General features: G+C 49.2%; 1 protein-coding gene across 1 annotated transcript in view; it reads right to left on the bottom strand.

The window, feature by feature from the left end:
• GRIK4 (glutamate ionotropic receptor kainate type subunit 4) overlaps positions 1 to 20,009 on the bottom strand; it is a 488,614-nt gene that overhangs the window by 165,335 nt on the left and 303,270 nt on the right. Inside the window, exons 5-6 of the mRNA XM_026449832.1 lie at positions 12,759 to 12,856; positions 8,332 to 8,497 (exon numbers count right to left, since the gene is read on the bottom strand). Of these exons, the coding sequence (XP_026305617.1) occupies positions 8,332 to 8,497; positions 12,759 to 12,856 (264 nt within the window). The remainder of the gene's footprint in view (positions 1 to 8,331; positions 8,498 to 12,758; positions 12,857 to 20,009) is intronic.

Raw genomic sequence — 20,009 nt, 5'->3', positions numbered from 1 at the left:
GGTGCATGGTGCTTGCGGGGTTGGACTGATGTAGACTGTGGGGGAAGAAAGTAAGTACATCCTAATGGGTCAGGGGAGCAGCAGTGCCAGGCAGGAACCGTCGCCATGTCACTTGAGGAGTAGCTGACTTGGGTGCCTGGCCGGAGGGAGAGTGGGAAGGGCTGTCACGAGGCAGGCTAGCTCTTGGCAGCCTCAAGGACTAAACCCGGGAGTCATGAGGGAATGGAAGTCACAGGGAGACAGACTCCAACTCAACATAAGGAATAACCCTTCCTTTATGATGCAGTGGGCTGCTCATGAGGTAGTGAGTTCCCCATCACTGGAGGTAGTCAAGGAAAGACTGAAGCCCCTCTTGAGGATCACTGTAGAGGGAATTAAACCAGTGGATGAAAATTTGAACTAGAAAAACACTGATGTCTTTCCAGCCCAGAGATGCTCTAATTTTATGAATCAGAAGAGGATACTTTTTAATTCTAGGCAGTGGAAGAAATTTACATTAGGAAAAGTGTGGCTTAGTTACACTGAGAATATTGAGTTTTCAGGGCAGTTTGGCATTTTCGAATTCTCATTCTCCTCACCTTTATCTGTTTAATGGAACTAAGGGATTCACCAAAGGCAGCTGCCATCACAGGGGTTAAAAGCTGCTCTCTTCCCCACACCCCATCCACTTCCAGCCCCACTCTCCTCTCCTTCGGGATCGTGGCCCAGCAGCAGCAAGTCTAAGGCTGAGAGGGGCCTAGGGAACCTATTAGCCTTGCTCAGGATGCAGCGGGACGGGTCGATGAGAGACTCGGCAGGCAGGCTGTTCTGGGAGGAAGAAGGGAGGCTGGCTTCGGGAACTGGAAGGCAGGGGCCAAGATGGGTGGGAGGAGGATGTCAAGGCAGGGAAAGGCACAGCCAGGGGTGGACACAGCTGCAGGACAAGGACACGAAGACCTAAGTGATGGGTTCACAGGGGACACAGAGGACCCTTGTATCAAAAAATACTATAAAAATAAACACCTCTTTCAACCAGCTTCCTTCCCTCTCTACTGGCTGGAGTAGCACCTTGGTCTGGGACTAGCACTTTTTAACCTTGTGGGAAGCAGCTCATGTAATATTGACCTTGGCAGATTGTGGTGAGGATTTAATGAGATAGTATGAATTCAATATGGCACATAGTGTCCTAAACCGAAACCTTCCCCTTCCCCCTGCCAGGTGCCCATGCCTCAGGGTGTGTGGTTGTTGGACCTCTTCCATGGAGCGAACCCTCACCAGAGGGACAAGATGAGGGTCCAAGGCGTCCTCAGGTGGGGAAGGGGCACAGAACAAGTTCAAGTTCTGGAATGATGTATTTTACCTGCATCCCAAATTTATCCCATCCCACACCTAAGCTTTGCTCCAGGAACAGGCAGGGGAGACCAGCGGGGCAAGAGGAGGAGAGGGAGAGAGGAGCCGGCTGAGGCTTCTTGCTCACAGGCAGACCGTAGGTGGCTATTTGGCCATCGAGGCTGTCTCTTCTACAATGGCAAGAATGGGTGTGGGAAGACCTCGGCCTTCGTGTTCCCATCAGCCTCCTGATGTCACGATGTGTTTCCAGCTTGGGCCTCAGCTACTGGGACCTGGTAGACATCCCTGCTCTGAGAATAACCTTCAGTGTTTCCTAAATTCCTTCACATACACAACTGATTTCATCCTCACGACTGCCCGGGAGGTGGGTATTATTATCCCTGAGTCAGCACAGAATTGCTGGGGCGGGAGAGATCCAGTGACGGAGATCATAGGGTCAGAGGTCCCGGGACAGGCCAGGATCCAAACTCAGGTTATCTGATTCCACATTCTGGTCTCTGATACATGGGATGGTCTCGGTCCTCCCGTACTATAGGAAAGCTGGTCCCTCACTTTTCTCTCTTCTTTAGGAAAGCTGGGAGAGAAGGTAGCAGGAATCATGTGACCTTGAAAATGGAGATAATCTCTCTTTTCTTCTGTATTTAATGAGAATGTTAATAGAGCCCATCTTATATGGTTATCATGAGTTATACGGTTTAAATAAGAGAATCTAAAATTTAAATGAGATAATATAAAAACCCTTAGCATGGCGTTGGGCACGTAGTAACTGCTCTGTAACGGGAGGACTGTGACCTTCCTGGTATCAGCGCAGAGCTGCATGGTTAATTTTGAATCATTATGAGCAAAAGGCCTCCCACAGGGCCTCCTGGGGACGGCACAGGGAAGGCCCACTACCGTCCTGGTTACTCTTCCAGGGCCTTGGGTATCACTACTTACTCCCCATCCTCCACCCCCACGGCCACAACCAGAGTTGCAGAATAAAACAACAGTAATTAATTGTGGTATCGTGTTCTGGGCCCAGTTACTTTCCCATCCAATTACCTCCATAGACATTATTATCGCCTTGTTACACGGGAGGAAACTAAGGCTCAGAGAGGCAGATTGACCTGCTCCGTGTCACACAGCTCCCAAGTGGTGGTGCAGCTTGGCTGACTCCGGTATCCCGCCGTTCTCTTTGGCAGCACATCCTCCCCAAGGGCAGGGAGTGCCTCGAGATCCAAGTCTGCTCCACTCCAGCAGCCTGGGCCACGTTTGGCGAACACAGGCTGGTATGAGGACAGAGCCCAGCCTCAGCTGACTCTTGCTCCCAGGTCTGGCCATGCCTCATTTGAAAGAGATCAGAGGAAGGGAGGAAAGGAAAACTCGTGTGTGCCGAGCATTTCCTCGGTGTGGACGCGGGGTTATTCACGCTCCAGGTGTCATCCTATTTAATCCCCTCAGCCATCCCGGGAGGGAGGTCTCACTGCCCCCATTTTACAGATGAGATGACAGAGGTAGAGGGTAAAGTCATTTTCCCAAGATCTCACAGGTAGAAAATAAGTAGCAGAAGATGTGGGGACATAGGCCATGTAACCACAAAAAAAAGGACGTTAAAATATTCAGAAAGAGGCCAGGTGCAGTGGCTCACTCCTGTAATCCCAGCACTTTGGGAGGCTGAGATGGGCAGGTCACCTGAGGTAAGGAGTTCAAGACCAGCCTGGCCAACATGGTGAAACCCCGTCTCTACTAAAAATACAAAAAGTTAGCCGAGCGTGGTGGCTCACATCTGTAATCCCAGCTACTTGGGAGGCTGAGGCAGGAGAATCGCTTGAACCCAGGAGACAGAGGTTGCAGTGAGCAGAGATCGCACCATTGTACTTCAGCCTGGGCAACAGAGCGAGCCTGTCTCAAAAACAAACAAACAAACAAACAAACAAAAAACCACTCAGAAACACAAAAGCAGCATTTAAAAAATAATAATAATAAAATAAGGCCAGGCGCGGTGAGTCACACCTGTAATCCCAGCGCTTTGGGAGGCTGAGGCAGGCAGATCACCTGAGATCAGGAGTTCGAGACCAGCCTGGTCAACATGGTGAAACCTATCTCCACAAAAACATACAAAAATTAGCCGGGTGTGGTGGTGCATGCCTATAAACCAAGCTACTTGGGCGACTGAGGCAGGAGAATCATTTGAACCCGAGAGATGAAGGTTGCAGTGAGCGAGACTGCGCCATTGCACTCTAGCCTGGCCGACAGAGTGAGACTCTGTCTCAGAAAAAAAGAAAAGAAAAGAAAAGAGAAGAGGAGAGGAGAGGAGAAGAGAAGAGAAGAGGAGGAAGAAGAGGGGAAGGAGGAGGAGGAGGAGGAGGAAAAGATTTGAGCCATGTAGGAAGACAGGAGATAGCAGGGAAATACACAGCATATTACACCTGTGGCTCTGGGCTTTGCCTGAGGTCATCAGGTAGATCCGCGGCAGGGCTAGGTGATCTGATCAACAGGCCCTGGGCACCCACAGTGGTGAGCCCCAACTCTCCTTGGAAGCCCCCCAGTAGCCAGCTCCCTCAGGCTGTGTGAGTTCTGACCAGGAGGGCCACGCCTGGGCTGCTCACCACATCTCCTCCCCAGCCTCAGCAGGAAACAGGCACTTGCAAATGTTCTTTTTTCTCATTAAAGAAAAATAATGTAACATACAATATCGCTCTACTTGGTCCAAAACCTGCTTATTAAAAATCTACTTTTGGGAAGCAAGAGAGTAAGTGGCATGATTCTCCATGGAATTATCTCCGTTATGCCTAATTTTGATGGCTGGAAAATAGAATTAGATTCTGCTCCTAATTCTACTCACAGCATCTCTTGGCCCTGCATTAATAAGCAAGATGGAAGAGTGTCTCCTTCGGAGCTCTGAGCTGCATTTCCCTTCGGTCCCTCATTTTCTCATCCCTTGATTAGATTTTTAATCCTCTTTGCCCTTGAACTTCTGCTCTGCTCCACCTTCCCTCCTCTGGCCCTGGAGGGTGGGGACTGGAGTCCCTCGGCAGCCTCAGTGAGTTTGTTCCAGCAAATCTGTTGCGTGCCTGCCAAGTCTGCTGGGATGTGGGCTGGCCCCTACTGCACGTGGACAGGCACATCTGCTCCAGAACCTTGTCTGTGCTTAGCTGTCCTGCACCCCTGCTTGAGGGAACAAGGGCGTGTGTTGTTCAGAGAGATCTCTGCCCTTCCCTGAACACTGCACCTGCCACCCTCAAACCACTGCTCTGTTTGTGCAGACCATGATGGTGGAAGGGGGTCATGGAGAGGGAAAAGCCAGCTTGAGGATCAGAGGACTAAGATAAAGTCTTAGCTTTGCCATGTACCAGCTGTGCGACCTGGCGTCCCTTAATACCTCCAAGATTCTGTTTTCTCAGCTCTGGAATGACTGGGGAGGAGGGAGGTAAAATGGAGAAATGTTAAGTGAAAGTGCTTTGCCATCTGCACGAAACTGTGTGAATGTCAAGGAATGTCATAATTCTAATGGGAAGAGCCCTGGGCTGGGAGGCAACAGAATTAGCATAGTGCTTAGTGTGTAGTAGATGCTTAGCAAACATCTGAGCAACCTGTTTCCCAAAGCCCAGTAAGAGTTGAAGCAGAGGAATCAAGTTTCAGGCTAAAAGCAAGCCAGATTGTGACTAGATACAAAAAGAATTTCCTGTCAGGTTGGTGAGATATTGTACTAGCATTGAGGAAGACTGCAGGACAATCTTTGCCTGGAGACATTTGTGGGTGCCCTCAGTCTCTTAATAACCCCGCTGTGTACACAGGGTACACCAGTTCAGTCCTGCCAAAATGGTCTTGTGGCAGTCAGTTCTAGGGGAGAATCCCTGAGTCTGTTATACCATTCGAAGGTCCAAAGGCGCCAGAGGAAGAGAACCACCAAGTAGAATGCAGCACTTCCTACTGTGTTGCTTGAAGTGGGAACATCCTTCAGGCTGAAAGATCAGCATTCTTTTTCCGCTCATGGTCAAACTTATTTCAAAGAAAATGAAGCAAATACCTGTTTTGGCCACAAGACATCTGAGCGTGTCCATGCTAATGTGTATCGTCAACTTCCTCCACTAGGAGGAAATAGAATGAAGGGTTATCCAAACATTATTTTTTTGCCATAAAACTCCTGGTCCACAAAACACTTATCATCAAAGCAGAGCTGTCCTGTAGAACTTTCTGCAGTGATGGGAATGTTCCACACTTGTACTGTCCAACACAGCAGCCACCAGCCACGCAGCTACTGACCACTTGAAATGTAATGAGACAGACTGAGGAACTGGATTTCTAATTTTATTTAATTTTAATGAGTTCATATGTACACTTAAATAGCCACATGTGGCTTGCAGCTGCTGCACTGGTCAACATAGATCCAGAGGAAACCCATTTGATAAATACAGGTGTAATGACGATGATGCACTGGACTGTGATCCAGAGACTCTGGATTCAAATCAAAGCTCTACCACTAATTATGAGACTCTAGTCAAACCAAGCTACCTTCTGGGCCTCCCTTTCTTCTCTAGCTGAGGCGGTTAGAATGTATGTTCACTGATCTCTTGCCAAACCCTCTTTATGGAAGCCCCGCTGGAGAACTCCAGTGTACCTCAATTATCATTTTACTGTCTTTCTTTCTTTGTTTTTGTTTTTGTTTTTTTTTTTTTGAGACAGGGTGTCACTCCTGTTGCCCAGGTTGGAGTGCAGTGGCATGATCTCGGCTCACTGCAACCTCCACCTCCAGGGTTCAAGTGATTCTCGTGTCTCAGCCTCCCGAGTAGCTGGGATTACAGGTGCATACCACCACGCTCATCTAGTTTTTGTATTTTCAGTAGAGACAGGGTTTCACCATGTTGGCCAGACTGGTCTTGAACTCCTGACGTCAAGTGATCTTCCCATCTTGGCCTCCCAAAGTGCTGGGATTACAGGTGTGAGCCACTGCGCCCATTTTACTGTGTTAATTGCTTCATGACCATTGACCCGGCTTAGTTTTCCATCAAGTCTGCTTCCTTTTTGAGAAGAGAGACTGCGTGCTGCTCTCTTATGTCGTACAAAGAGGGTAAGGGTGCCCAGCACCCAGGAGATGCTCAAAGATGCCTGTTGACTGCCTGAGTGATGGACTGGAGTGCTCTTGAATGCACCCAACTTGCTGGTGCCACTCAGGGCCTGCCTGTTGAACAAGGCTTTGGGTTCAACTTTCTTTCTCCAAGTCTGAGGGTCCCCAGCCCCTTGGGTCTAATTCCAGTTCCCAACTCCTTTGCCCTTTTCATGGACCCAAAACCAGTTGTTCCACAAGGGCACACCCATGATGAGAACGGCCTCTCCGCAGAAGACGCTCCTCAGAGAATGACCTTCAAGGGCTTGCAGATAACACAGGACCAAGTCCGTGTTCCTCGCCTGCTACAAGGATCTCTGCTCCCTTCTCCAGCCTCTCTTTCCATCTTTATCCGGCATGGACTCTAGGCTCCAACCTACTCCCCCTAGGTACAGCACCAGGATTCCTGCCTCCCTCTCTTGCTCCTCATCTGGCATGCCCTATCACTTTTCCCTCCTTTTCTAAATCTTTTTTTATCCTCTGAGATCCAGTTGAAGCACTGCCCACATCCCAAAGCCTATCTAGCACCCTGTACTCAGGGACCTTCTCCTTCTCGACTGGCCACGTTGCACATCTGACACTTAGCATAAACCACTCTGGGCCTTCTCAGATGAGTGGCAAGGGCCCTATTTTCTCTGCATCCACCGCAGGGCTCTGGAAAGAGCTTTAGACTTGAAGTGAGGAGGCCTGTATTTCAGTTTGGGCCCTGATGCTTAAGTTGTGTGGCCTTGGGCAAGTCATTTCACCTCAGAGAGTCTCAAATTCCTCAACTTTGAAATGGGGAGACCCAATACCTCCAAAGCCCCTGGGTGGTCACAGCAGAGTTGGAACTCAGTTCCTTGATTTCTCGGGTAGCACAGAGTAAATATTCAATAAATCTGTATTGGAAAAATGAATGAAAGCACATGCCAGGCACAGAGATCTGGGAAAGTAGGTGGTTCTGACTCTTAACAGAGAGGTGGTTTTTGTATTTGGAGACTGTGGGGATTCCAGGATGCAGGAAGGACTTGAGAAGGCAGAGTGGTTCTGAGAAGCCATAGAAAGGAGCCCTAATAAAGATGGAATCACTCTGCAGTGTAACCCATAAAGACCCCCAGGGTAAGCCCCGGACAGGTGAGCTGCACAGGACACAGATGCCTGGGGCTCAGGCACTGGGCTCCAGCAGTAGCCAGTGGCCAGCACCTGTTTGACCACATGTGGGTGCACAGCTGCCGCTGGGAGCACACAGATGCACAGATTTGCTGGAAGGTGCTGGCTTAAATTAGCTAAATCTCATAAACACTAAATTTATGTCACGAATTGTCTGAGAGTCATAGAAAACACATTTCCAAAACCTGCATTTGCTAAAAAATGCTTTATCAGGAATTGACCTTGGACCTTGTTCCATCAGCAAAACCTGCTCTCCAGGGGAAGAAGCTCTTCAACCCATCAAGTACAAATGCATCCAATTTTATATGTTCCCTCTCTCTCTTTTTGTATCTCCTTAACAATGAAGCTGAGAATGTGGGAATTGAGTTTGCAGATGCAAAAAGGCTTGGCGGTTGGCCAGTATCCTTGTAACCTAGTTCCCCTCTGTTCCACTCATGCCCAGGGAGTCCTGGCAAATAGTACTCCTGGATGGACTCCCTCCCCATCTCTCCTCTCTCTCTTTCTTTCTCTCTCTCTCTCTCTCTCTCTCTCACTCATTCTTTTTCTCTTTCTCTCTTACACACACACACACACACACACACACACACACACACACACACACACACAGACACACAAGGATAGGAACGTCCAAACCCACTGGTTAACAGCCCTGTGGATCTGAAGGAAACTTCCCCTTCCTGGAGGGTCTCCAGCCAGGGGCACAGGGAATCAGGCCAAAATCAACAAGACTGGGCTGTCTGGAGCAGAGCCAGCCTGGGGAAACTTACATTCTGCTTTGGCACAGATGAGGCAGGCGGTGGTGCAGTTGAAGAAGTTCAGGATCCCAGCTACAGCCACGCTGATGTCGGTGTTGCTGGGGTGGAGGTTCAGGGTTGTGAATCTCTGGAACTGGAACTTGACGAACTCCTCTGGGGCCACTTTGAAGTGAGGGACCTGGCGAGAGGAGCAAAAACGGACAGCAGGGAGGATCCAGGCGGGTGAAAAGAAAGAAAGAGGGATGAGTGAGCCGAAGCTGCAGAGGGTGGGTTCTTTTATGTAACACCTTCACCAGACACCAGCGGGAGAAGGAGCTCCCAGGGCACCCACTCCGTGGGAGGAAGACGAGAGATGACATCCCTGATGATGCTTCAAAGAAGCAGCTCCAGGACAGAAAACTATTTGTCCAGAGACCCGGGAGAATGTACCGTGGGTCTGCAACCTGGGGTCTGTGGTAAAAGAATCGATCTTTATTCTCAGAGGAACTGCCTGCCGCTGGGCAGAGAGACAGTTGGCTCTTGAAAGCATAATCCTTAGAATATTTTATTTGTAGTTAATACATCAGAGCAGAGATGGCAGAAAGAGGAAAATGGCTACTCTGGGACTAAGAGAAGAGTCCCATTAGCGCAGCCCAGCCAACAGGTGTATAGTAACCAGCTCCCAACAAACTTCAGTGGAGAACGCCCAGGGAGAGGAACTAGGGCGGGCATGGGCTCCTGCACAGACTCACAGGCGCACACGGAGGAAGGAAGCCCTGCAGGCTGAGAAAGCATCTAGAGAACCTCCGAACACAGCCAGGTAAATAAATACCTGGTTTGGCTTCATTAGGACAGTGTCAGCTTCCCTCTGCATCTATTACTGACATTTCCAGGACCCACTCTCCTGCCGTCTGCCTCTCTTCTCCCAGGAAAAGATCTTAAGAGCTGTGATGGCTGCTTTATTGGTGGCTTAGGCTATTTGGTAGATAATAGGAAAGTTACAATGTAATAATCTGCCATCCACCTTGATTTTATTCTTTCACCCTCACACCTGGTGCTCAGAGCTGACAGAGCTGAAGCTGAGTATCAGTGTGTATAGATGTTAAAGCAAGGAAGATCGATAGTAGACAGCAGGAAGAACTTCCTGGTGGTGAGTAGATTGGCTTCCAGAATGGATTATTCAGAAATGACTGAAGAATTGTCTCTGCCTACTCCAGCCCAGAACTTACCCTGCCAAGAATCTGGGAAGATGTTGGGATGGTCTCTGTAGGATTCTCCTACTTTATCCTTTTAAATTTCTAGGAGAAGTCAGCTGGAGACCAGAGCTCCTCTGAGACTGAGGTGGGAGGAGGATAAAGATTTAGCAGAAACTAGGGAAAAAATTTCTGAATTCAACTAGGATTAGCCTTTGAACTATAGGGAGAGGGCAACCAATATTTTCCAGCAGAAACTGAAAAACGCAGAATTGGGGAGAGTCTGGTGAGTTATGAAAGGCAATTCTAAAGCGTGAAATTGATCTGTGTCGTAAGGGATCTTGCCTCCTGCTTGTATTTTGTATCCCATCCACTCAGTCTAAAGTGAGTAACAAACAGACCTTGAAAGGAAAAGGTCACAAATGGGCAAGATAGAGGGGAAGGCCGGGCAGGGGCAGGGTAGCCTGACTGGCTGGTTTGAATGTTTGAGCACCTCTGACCAAGGTCATCCCTGTGTAACCCTCTAGCCTACCACATTCCATTAGCAGCTAACCCAATAGAGCACAACCCATTAGCACCCCTAGTACTGTGGAGCCCTTAGAGATACCATGAATCCACCAGATCCCAGGGGTGGATGGGAAGGACTCAGGAAGGTCAAAACAAACAGGTTTTGGAGTCTACAGACTTGGGTTTGCATCCAGGTTCCGCTATGTGATTTTCAGGCAAACCACTTAACTTGTCTAAACCTCATTAAAATGGAGATAACCACAGTTGCTTCTTAGAGCTCTGGGAGGATAAAATGTGCACCTGTGTGTAGGGTGTATAATAGCTCAATATCTAACGAATAATAAGTGCTTGGGCAAGGCCCTTTCTCCTTCCTCCCCAAACACAAGAGCTCCCACAAAGCTCTTGGGAGTTGTGCGCACAGGGGGTGAGGGCTGAGGAAGGGGAGCTGATGGAGAGCCTCCAGCACAGTCTCCTTGAAGCCTGCTGGGCTCTGCTGGGTCCAGGCAGCGATGGCCCAGCCCAATCCTGGTCCTGTGGTTCCCTCTCTAGGACAAAGATCGATCTATACTCAATGTGCAATTGCAAATGTATCCCAGGAAGCCATCACGGAGGTGTGTGTGGGACAAGAAGAGGTGAGCAGAATGGAGAGGGGAGCAGCAAGGCAGAAGGCAGCCAGCCACAAGGGCTCCAGAGATGTCAGCAGCACTTAAAGGAATGGACTCCTGGGTGAGAACTCCATTGCTTTTCCCTGGAGCTGGGGAGAATCCACTTAAGGCAGTTCAGCCTCATAAAACATTAAAATAAATGCATAATCTGAGCAGAGAGGAAAGGTTGCTCTAGAAGAAACATAACCAGACAAAGGCGGGTAAGCGTCTGGCCGCTCCCAGGGCAGTGCAGTGTGGCTGGCTGGTCTGGCACAGGGGCAGAGGAGTTGGCTGCAGATCAGGGGCGTGGCCTCTGGCCTGAAATGCCACAGGATTAAAGGATGTGTTGGCTGAGATCAAATAGCCACTGAACCCCAAGAGGAGGCCATACTGGAGTGGGGCTTGGGGGAGGATTATGATGCACAGCAAAGACCGTGTCGGGGCGGGAGGAGGAAAGAAAAAGAGGATGCAGAAGAGAGAAGATGGGGAGCTGAAGTCTTGGCAGCCCCACTTGGTGAAGATCAGAGCCACTGCTAGAATAACAACCTGCCATAGATTTAAGCTGTTTCTCAGAGTGTGGCAAGAAAGATGTAAATTACACATGAGGTCTAACTTCCTGGGCCAAGGGCTGGGAGAGGCTGGGAGGGACCTAGCAGAACTGAGCTCCTTTGTGGCCTGGGCTGGCCTCAGAGTTGTCTTTGAGGATATGTGAGGGGGAGGAGGATGGGGAGTTGTCAGCCCCAGCCCACGTGAGAAGGTTCAGGGGCACAGCCTACAGAGAGAGGCCCAGCTACTGGCGGAGCAGGACCAATGCGGCCAGGACTAGGATTGCGGCACTTAAATGTGCACACAATTCTAAGAGTGGGCTCATAAAATCGGGAAGATAAATATTCTTCTGCCCGAAGCCTCAAGGACTCACTGAGCCCTGGATTATAAGAGATAGTGGTGGTATCAGAGGGGTAGGCTCCCAGCAGGCGTGGGGTGGGCAGAGGCCTGTCTGTTGCTCCTGCCCTGTCAGGGGCGGCTCACTGAAGAGACACCCAGTCCCTCCTGCAGCAAGTGCTTCTCCTATTTCTAAGAACTGGGTCCTCCTGAGACTAGAGCTTCCGGAAGGCTGAGCCTCCAGGCCTCTAGGACAGAAGCAAGACTGAGCCTTCCTCCCATGTCCCTGCCCCCCACCCCACCCAGGTCCTGACCTCATGCCTGATCACCAAGCTCCATCTGCCCCCTAAGGACCTGGCGAGAAGGCCCTTGGGGCAGACAGGGGCTAAGGGGCCACTTTCTCACTGTCTCCTGAGGATATATCTGAAGGGGAAGGATTGATGGATCCAGGAAAGACCAGGTAAGATGCCAGCACTAGACAGAATCTCTGAATTTCTGAGTTTGTCTTCTCCGGGGAAAAAGGAGCGGGAGAGCTAACGGAATAGGGAGGGGGGCAGTTACTCTGAAACTTGTCCCCTACCATTGTTTTCTCCCATGGAAACAGAACTAGAGAAAATGGACTCAACACTTTGAAACTGGAGAGCCTCCAGTTCGAGTCACATCTGAGGAAGGATGTGCTGCCTGAAGCAGCAAACACTGCAATTGGTGAATGAGGAAGAAAGCAAGATATAATCTCTTTCTAGATAACTTATATGACAGAGGCTTTCAAACTTTATTTTAGCAATAAAATGTAGCAAAGCCTTCCTTGAAGGCATCCTTCCCCAGAATCCCGATATGTACACAGATAAACAGGAGCTGCTGACGTGGACACGAGAGTGGACGCTCAGACGTCTGCCTGCTTGGCCTGCCATGCCCACCACCCTCTCCAGCCTCTCCCTCTACCCACCACCATCAAGAGGCTGCTGGAGGCACCGCCATGGAACCCTAAGACACGGAGGAGCTCCGCTTCAAATTCCTGCTGTCAAACACCCCCTCCGAGACCCCTCCATGCAAACATCCCGGAGCAGGAGCAGGGCAAGCCCACTGCTTCTGTATTTGTATTTATGTTGTTGTTACTAACGACACCAACCCAGCCTTGACAGGCTCTTCCAGCCCTTAAGAATCAACCGTATCTTTGGACCCTGGGCACAGGCTCTAGCGCAGGGATATTCCCCAGCCCTGCCTCACCACTCACCTCCTTCTCTCCACAGATGTTGCTGATGATGGAGCTGGAGGCTGGGCTGGACGACGGCCCGAGGACAGCGACCACCCCCTTGGGGAGGATCTGACACACTGCAGCCGGCGGCAGGGACAGGGAAAGAAGCAAGGCACTCATCAGGTCAGGCTTGGGCCACGGCCCATCCTCTCCTCTTCACCCGCTGCCCCCTCACCTTCTACCCATCCGCTCCCCAGGCCCCTGCTCCAACCCTTCCAAACCCAGAGTCCCTCCTTCTCCCCTGGACGACTGGGCTCCAGGACAGTTTTATTGGAGTTTACGGATGGCATTAAATGAGGAAATGACCCAGGTTATGACAACATACGGCCACAGCCAACAGGGTGTATCAATTGTCTGGACTGTCACCGAAGGGCAGAGGCTAATGGAGCAAGTCTGCAGATTCCATCCCGCGGCCCGGCCTGGCCTGCAGCAGGGTAGGGGGAGCCCCAGCACAGCTGCTGCATTAGTTCCCCCAAATATAAAGAGAGTATAGGAGGAGCAAGGCAGGCAGGCGGAGGTACGAAGGAGGGCGAGGATGACACAGACAGGAAGAGAGCAGGTGCAGCTAAAGTCAAAGGGAGCAGAGGCAAGAAAAGAGGAAAGAAGATGGGAGGCAGGGAGAGAGCGAGAGGCAGAAAGGAGTCTCATCTGTCAACGCCCCCACCGTTCACTTCGTCCCAAAGCCTGGCACATTCCCTCCCCCAGGCAGAGCAGGTCCCGTCCTGACAGACCAGCATGCCCGGGATCTGGCCTTTCCCTTCTGGACTGAACACTTGCTAACCTGTCTGAGATCAGCTCCGACACCGCCTTCTCCTTAGACCTTCCTGGGCTTATTTATTTATGTATTTATTTATTGAGATGGAGTCGCACTCTGTCACCGAGGCTGGAGTGCAGTGGTGTAATCCTGGCTCACTGCAACCTCCACCTCCCAGGTTCAAGCAATTCTCCTGCCTCAGCAGTAACTGGGATTACAAGCACCCACCACCACGCCTGGCTAATCTTTGTATTTTTAGTAGCGACGGGATTTCACTGTGTTGGCCAGGCTGGTCTTGAACTCCTGACCTCGAGTGATCTACCTGCCTTGGCCTCCCAAAGTGCTGGGATTACAGGCATGAGCCACCGCACCCAGCCACTGGGCTCCTTTAGATGGAATTAACACTGCCTTCGGCTCCCAAGGCCTGGGGTTCATGCCTCTAGTCTAAGACACTGTATCTATTTTGGTTTGTTGTTTAGAGCTCTCCTCTCACTAGATTTCAAACCTCTTAAAAACAGGAACTGAGCCTCATTTATCTCCTAATCCCCACTTCTCACCTTTTCAGTGTCCAGCACAATATCTTCTAGAAAGTAGGAAGCCCAGCTCAGATTTGCTGAGTGAATGTGTGAAGGAATGGGATGTGTAATCAGAAGAGGGGGAGAGAATCTAAGATTTTAAAATGCTAGAGACTGAGAAAGGGAGGACGGGAGAAAGAGAGAAACACAGGGAGAGAGGACAGGAGAGAATTCTCAGTGCACACACTAGGGTATCAGAGCCAAGGGGCCGCCCCTTAGAAAATGCAATTGAGGTTCCCCACTGCATCCTTGTCTGCAAAACTCAAGGCTTAACTCCATATGTATTTTCTTCCTACTCGTATTAGGAGTCAGGCAGAGCAATTTCCCTGGGCTAGCAATTGAGGTTAAGGGACTAGTACAAGGTTTCTTATTAAACCAGCTGCAAAGCCACACCTGCCATGTGGATGCTTTCTCCTGGGTTAGAGTCCAACACAGCCAGGTGATCAACTGAGGCAGAACACCAGGGTTAAAATCCCAGCATTGCAATTTACCGTATGAACCATAGATCTTGGAGTCTTCTCTTAGCTTAGGGCTTGGGCAGGCATCCCGCAACATCCCAAAATCTCAGCTGACTAGAGGACTCATCAGTACTAAGTATCGGGCCAAGGTAGTGATGATCAGGCTTCATCTCTGAAGAGCCTCTTCAAAGTCCAAGCTATTTCCATGGGGGTTATCTCATGTGACCTCAGCCAACTTAACTCTTACAGCCTGCTAGGTGCTTTACATTCATCATCCCATCAGATCCCCACATCTGCCTTGGGGGAGTGGGGTCTTATCTCCTGATTTTATTGGTAAGGACACAGCACCCTACAGATGTGAAGTGCCTCCGCTCTGGTCACACACCTAATCAGGGCCAGAGCTGGCATCTGGATTCAAGTCTGCTGACCCACATCCAGGGTTCATGTTCTTCTCTCATAGCCACTTACTTTGTCTCCACTGGCCCCTGCAGCCAGCCACTCCTACACCCAGCTCTTCTCAGCCTCTTACAGTGGAGGTCCCCCGACCCACCTCGTCTACTGAATCCACTTTCTCCAAGGTCACCATGACCTGTTATCCCTCCTCATCCTGTTCTCTTTCTGTAGCACTTGTTGTTCTGATTGCATTGTTCTTCAGAATGCCCTAACACCGTCCAATCCGAAATTTCCTCCAGTTTTCCGGTCAGTCTTTCTCTCAGTGCTGACTCTTCTTCCTTCTCCCACCCACCACATTTAGGCTTTATCCATGACTCCCTCTTCCTGGGCCATTTTACCATTGCCTACGGCCTCCACCCTTGTCTCTGCCCAGAAGACCCTGCACTCTCACCTATGGGCTGGGTCACAAAGTCAAATTCCAACCACCTGCTGGATGTTGCCACAGGGCCTTTCCTCTGGCATCTCGCATGCAGTTCTGTAAGAGCTTGGAGTCTGATGCATGGCTGTCTGCGTTTGAGTCTCTGTCACTTACTAGCTCTGAGACCCTGAGCAAATTACCAAACCTCTGGGCCTGTTTTCTCACCTACATGATACTAACAGCACCTCTCTCATAAGGTTGCTGTGAGAATTAAAGTGGATTAATACTTAACACTTAGAATGGTACCTGACACGCTACATGACCCTTTTCTTCTTATCCCTACCGTATCAGATTTATTATATATTTTTCACAGTCTGATTGGATCTCCATACTTCTATGAGGAAAATTCATTTTTATCTCCACTTTACAGCTGGGGAAACTGAGGCCTACAAAGTTTAAGTAACTTGTTTAAGATCACACAGGTAATATAAGGTCGGACTGGGCTTGAACTTGGGGATCGACCTAGCACCAAAGCCAGTGCTCTTATCCACTCTACTTTACTCCTCTTAGCTCCTCAAGCTCAAAGCCACAGTCATCCTGGCCTCTTTCTTGCCTTCCCTCACTAAAGCTGTTCACCTGCTTTACCAGCCAGGGACCAGGTTCTGACCATCTGACCTGCTCACTCTCTGCCAGCCCTTCCTTCCTACGTCTACTGCCATGGTTCCAGGTCAACCCCTCTTTATAACCTGCCTTCTAAGGGATCTCTCTGTCTCCAGGATTCTTCATTTCCAATCCATTCTTTGAACGGTGGGGCAAATTGTAGTCCTAAAACATAGATGGGAGTGCTCTCCCAAGGCAGAGAACCTGTCCTATTTACGTCTGTGTCCTCCATACTTAGAACAAGACCTGACTCAGAGTTATGTGGCCAATAAACAGTGTCTGAACCACACTGAGGCGCACTCAACACCTTCCATGGAAAACGGGAAATAAACTAAATGTATAATCATAAGGGAACAGCTATATAACATGGGGGTGGTATGCCCAAATGGAATATTATTTAGGCATTTAAAATACTTACGAACAGTTTATAATAGTATTAAAAATATTTATGTAATAATACTAAGAGACAGAAGCAGGATATAAAATTATATGTATATCTATACGAAGGCTACAACTAAGCAAATACAGAGAATACTTACACATTGAGGAATGATTATGAGAAGATGTTATTAAAGACAACATTTACTGAGTGTTAATTATGGCCCATTCGAAGCACTCTTACGGGAACTGACTTATTTAATTCCCCAAACAACCTGATGAAATAGGTACTATTACTGTCATTCTCATTCTACAAGTACAAAAACAAGACAGAGAAATAAAAGAGCAGAGTCGAGATTCAACAGCTCCACCCAGTTCCCCAAAGACCAGCCCCTTCACCACTGCACCACACAGCCAGCCCCAGCAAGTGGCAATTAACTGGGATGTTTGTAGACTGCCTTGGCCATTGGAACACTGAGTTATTTTCTTCCCTTTTTTCATTTCACTACTTTCTATAATAAGCATGTATTCCTTTTTATAACATATTATAAAAAATACAATGCTATAATAAAAGCATTCTTTTGACGAGCAAGTAAAATTCGAGTGACTCTGTCTCCTTAAGGCCCATCTTTGCAGCCTCTTCTTCCACCGTGCCATCTCCCGCTGCATGCCAGCTCACCTAGAACATACTCTGTACATATTTTCCTGACTGATCCTGTTCCCGAATGGTTATCTCTAGACCAGGGGTTCTTAACCTGCAGCCTGGGGTCTGTGGGTAGAAGTCAGGGGTCTGTGAACACTTGCGAGGGGAATTACATCATTCTTTTCTCTAACCCCTAAGTGAAATGTAGCATTTCTTTCCATTTTGAACGTAGGCAATAAACCACAGTATGTTAATAGCACCTGTGACTTTGTTTCCCACAGAAATCACCAAAGTTTTCATATCACACTTCAGGGCTAAGGATATCTTGAAATACCGGTTATATTCATTGTTACTTCAAAATTATGGTAGTAGTTAGACTCGATGCTGGGCTTGGCTATTTAATACATTAATGAAGAAGCACATATATTAGTATACCACTATTAAAATATAACTGCATTTCCATATAGCTGGTTTCCACAGTCATCCTATCCATTTTATTGGATTTTTGTTGTTTATTTTCTGTCCTTTTTTATTAATAAAAATGTTTTTATTCATTTAAAAACATTTATCTGAGAAAGGATTCATTAGCGTCTCCAGACTACCATGGTCTAGGCCTTCTCCTGCCCTTCTGCCTAGCAAACTCCTACTCATACTTCAGCATCCAGCTCGGATCTTGCTCCTGGGCCAGAAGGCATCTCTCCCTCCCTATATTGACAGCACACTGTGGCTCTGAGTCAGCTGCCTTTAGGAGACAGTGCAGCTTCCTTACTCTCTGAATTCCTGGCCAGCTTCTGTCCCAAGCACCCTGGTGACGCTGGGTCCCAACAGAGGAAAGTTCCTCCTGAAAATAAATTCTTAGAGAAGGCCACAATTCCTTATTCCCAATTCCAAAGTCCAAAAGGCTCTGAAACTTGATGTTTTTCATCAAACTCAGTTGTTGGCAAAATCTGATCTCAACAGACAGATGTAAAGCTATTTACAATGTGTGAGTATTTGAATATAAGCATGCATGTGTTTGAGTATGGGATTACCGGAGATTCAACTTTATATATGGTACATGCACCACACAACCGTTCTTTTGTTTTTGTGTGTTTGTTTGTTTGTTTGAGACAGTGTCTCACTTTGTCACCCAGGCTGGAGTGCAGTGGAGCATTCACAGCTCACTGCAGCCTTGAACCCCTGGGCTCAAGCAATCCTCCTGCCTCAGCCTCCCGAGTAGCTGGGACTACAGGTGCATGCCACCATTCTTGGCTAATTTTTCATTTTTTGTAGAGATGGGGTCCCACTACATTGCCCAGGCTGGTCTTAAACTCCTGGCCTCAAGCAATCCTCCCACTTCAGCTTCCCAAAGTGATGGGATTTACAGGCATGAGCCACCACGCCCAGCCCCTCAACCTTCCCAATGTCTCAATCTGGATTCTACACACCTCAGGCCTCAAGGGTTTGTGGGCCTGTGCCTGCCATTCTGAGCTCCGCATACACATTTGTCAATGTGTCCATCTCCCTCAGTGGATCATAAACGGCCTTGAGAACAAGCGTCATGTCTATTCAGCCCTGGCAAAAAGAAATTGTTCAATAGATGTTTGCTCAACTGAACTGAAATGATCCCAAATGAGTCCAGGGGAACTGAATTATGGTCTTACCAGTGGCTACGGCCCGGGGATTTCCTGGGATCCGGGAATTGGCCTTTCGTTCCCTATGAAGGGTGCCCTGCTCAGTAGAAATGGAAATCATTTATAAAGGGCCTCAGCTCTGGAACCCCTGTAGGCTGATTCTGCAAGCTTCGGCCGTGTGAGCAGTTTGCAGGAGGCTCAGGAAGGGACGGAGATGCATTTACCTCTTCCTCTCAGGCAGCAGAGGAGTTGGAAGGCTCAGCTGCTGGAATAAAAGGCCATGATGGGGTATGGTGGCCCCATGGAGGGACTTCTTCTTCTCAAAATGCTAGCGCTGGCATGGATTGGAGTCTCCTTAGAAGCCCAGGCTGGACGGGGATGGTGGCACGAGGGGTGTTGTGGAACTTCCTCCTTTCCTGTGTCTTCACAGGGTCCCTCCTCTGGACAGAGAGCAGTTCAGGGAGGGGAGGGTGCGGCTGTGTCGCAGACGGGTCAGAGGGGTTAATGGTAAGTGCCACTGACTGTAGCCCCCCTCCAGGGAAGGAGCAGCTTCCTGGATGGACCCAGGGGCCAGATCCTCCTGCCTGACAGTAAGGAGCTACCCAGGTGGTAAACAACCCTGGCCCCACAGGGCTCACAGAGCTGTGCGCTGGAGAGGGCTGGGAGAGCCCAGAGTCCTTCATGTGGAAGCGTTTCCCAATGTGCAGCCTGAGTGGAGCAGAGGGTGCAGTCTCCCTCTGAGCCTGTTCATACTGCACAGAGTACATGTAAAGCCCTGGCGTCCCAGGGCAAGGCAAACAATTGCCTCAATCACGTCCGAAGAACCATCTCCTCTCTTGTGCTAAAGCTGTCAGGAACGCTTTCCATTCTGAACTCTCTGGGAGTGGAGAGCGGACTAAATGGATTAGCCTTGCTGGCCCTGGAGCCGAGGAAGAAATGTGTGAGGGAGGGAGTGCCACGCCCCATGACGGGCCCCCTGGTGTCCAAGAACTCGAGACAGCCATCACTTCTCCTCACCAACAGCGTACCACGCAAAGCCTTCACCTGGTCCCAAGACACCGTGTAGGCAGCAATACCATTTACTGGGGCTTTCCAAGTGCCAGGCACACATGCCACCTGAATTCCTACAACAACTCTGAGAGGGAGGAGTCACTATACTAATTCCACTACTACTAAGTAACATTTATGGAGAGTACACACTATGCCAGGCACTGCTCTAAGTCTTCTAAGCACCATCTCATTTAATCTTTACAACAACCTCATGAAGTAAGAACTCTTCTTACTCCCACTTTACAGAAGAGGACTGTTGGGCAAAGGAGAGAAGCTCAGGATGCTGGT

This window comes from Piliocolobus tephrosceles, chromosome 13 (assembly GCF_002776525.5).
Source record: "Piliocolobus tephrosceles isolate RC106 chromosome 13, ASM277652v3, whole genome shotgun sequence".
In the NCBI taxonomy this organism is placed as follows: Eukaryota; Metazoa; Chordata; class Mammalia; order Primates; family Cercopithecidae; genus Piliocolobus; species Piliocolobus tephrosceles.
The sequence above is the reverse complement of the archived record's forward strand: the minus strand, read 5'-3'. Positions and strand labels throughout refer to the sequence as shown.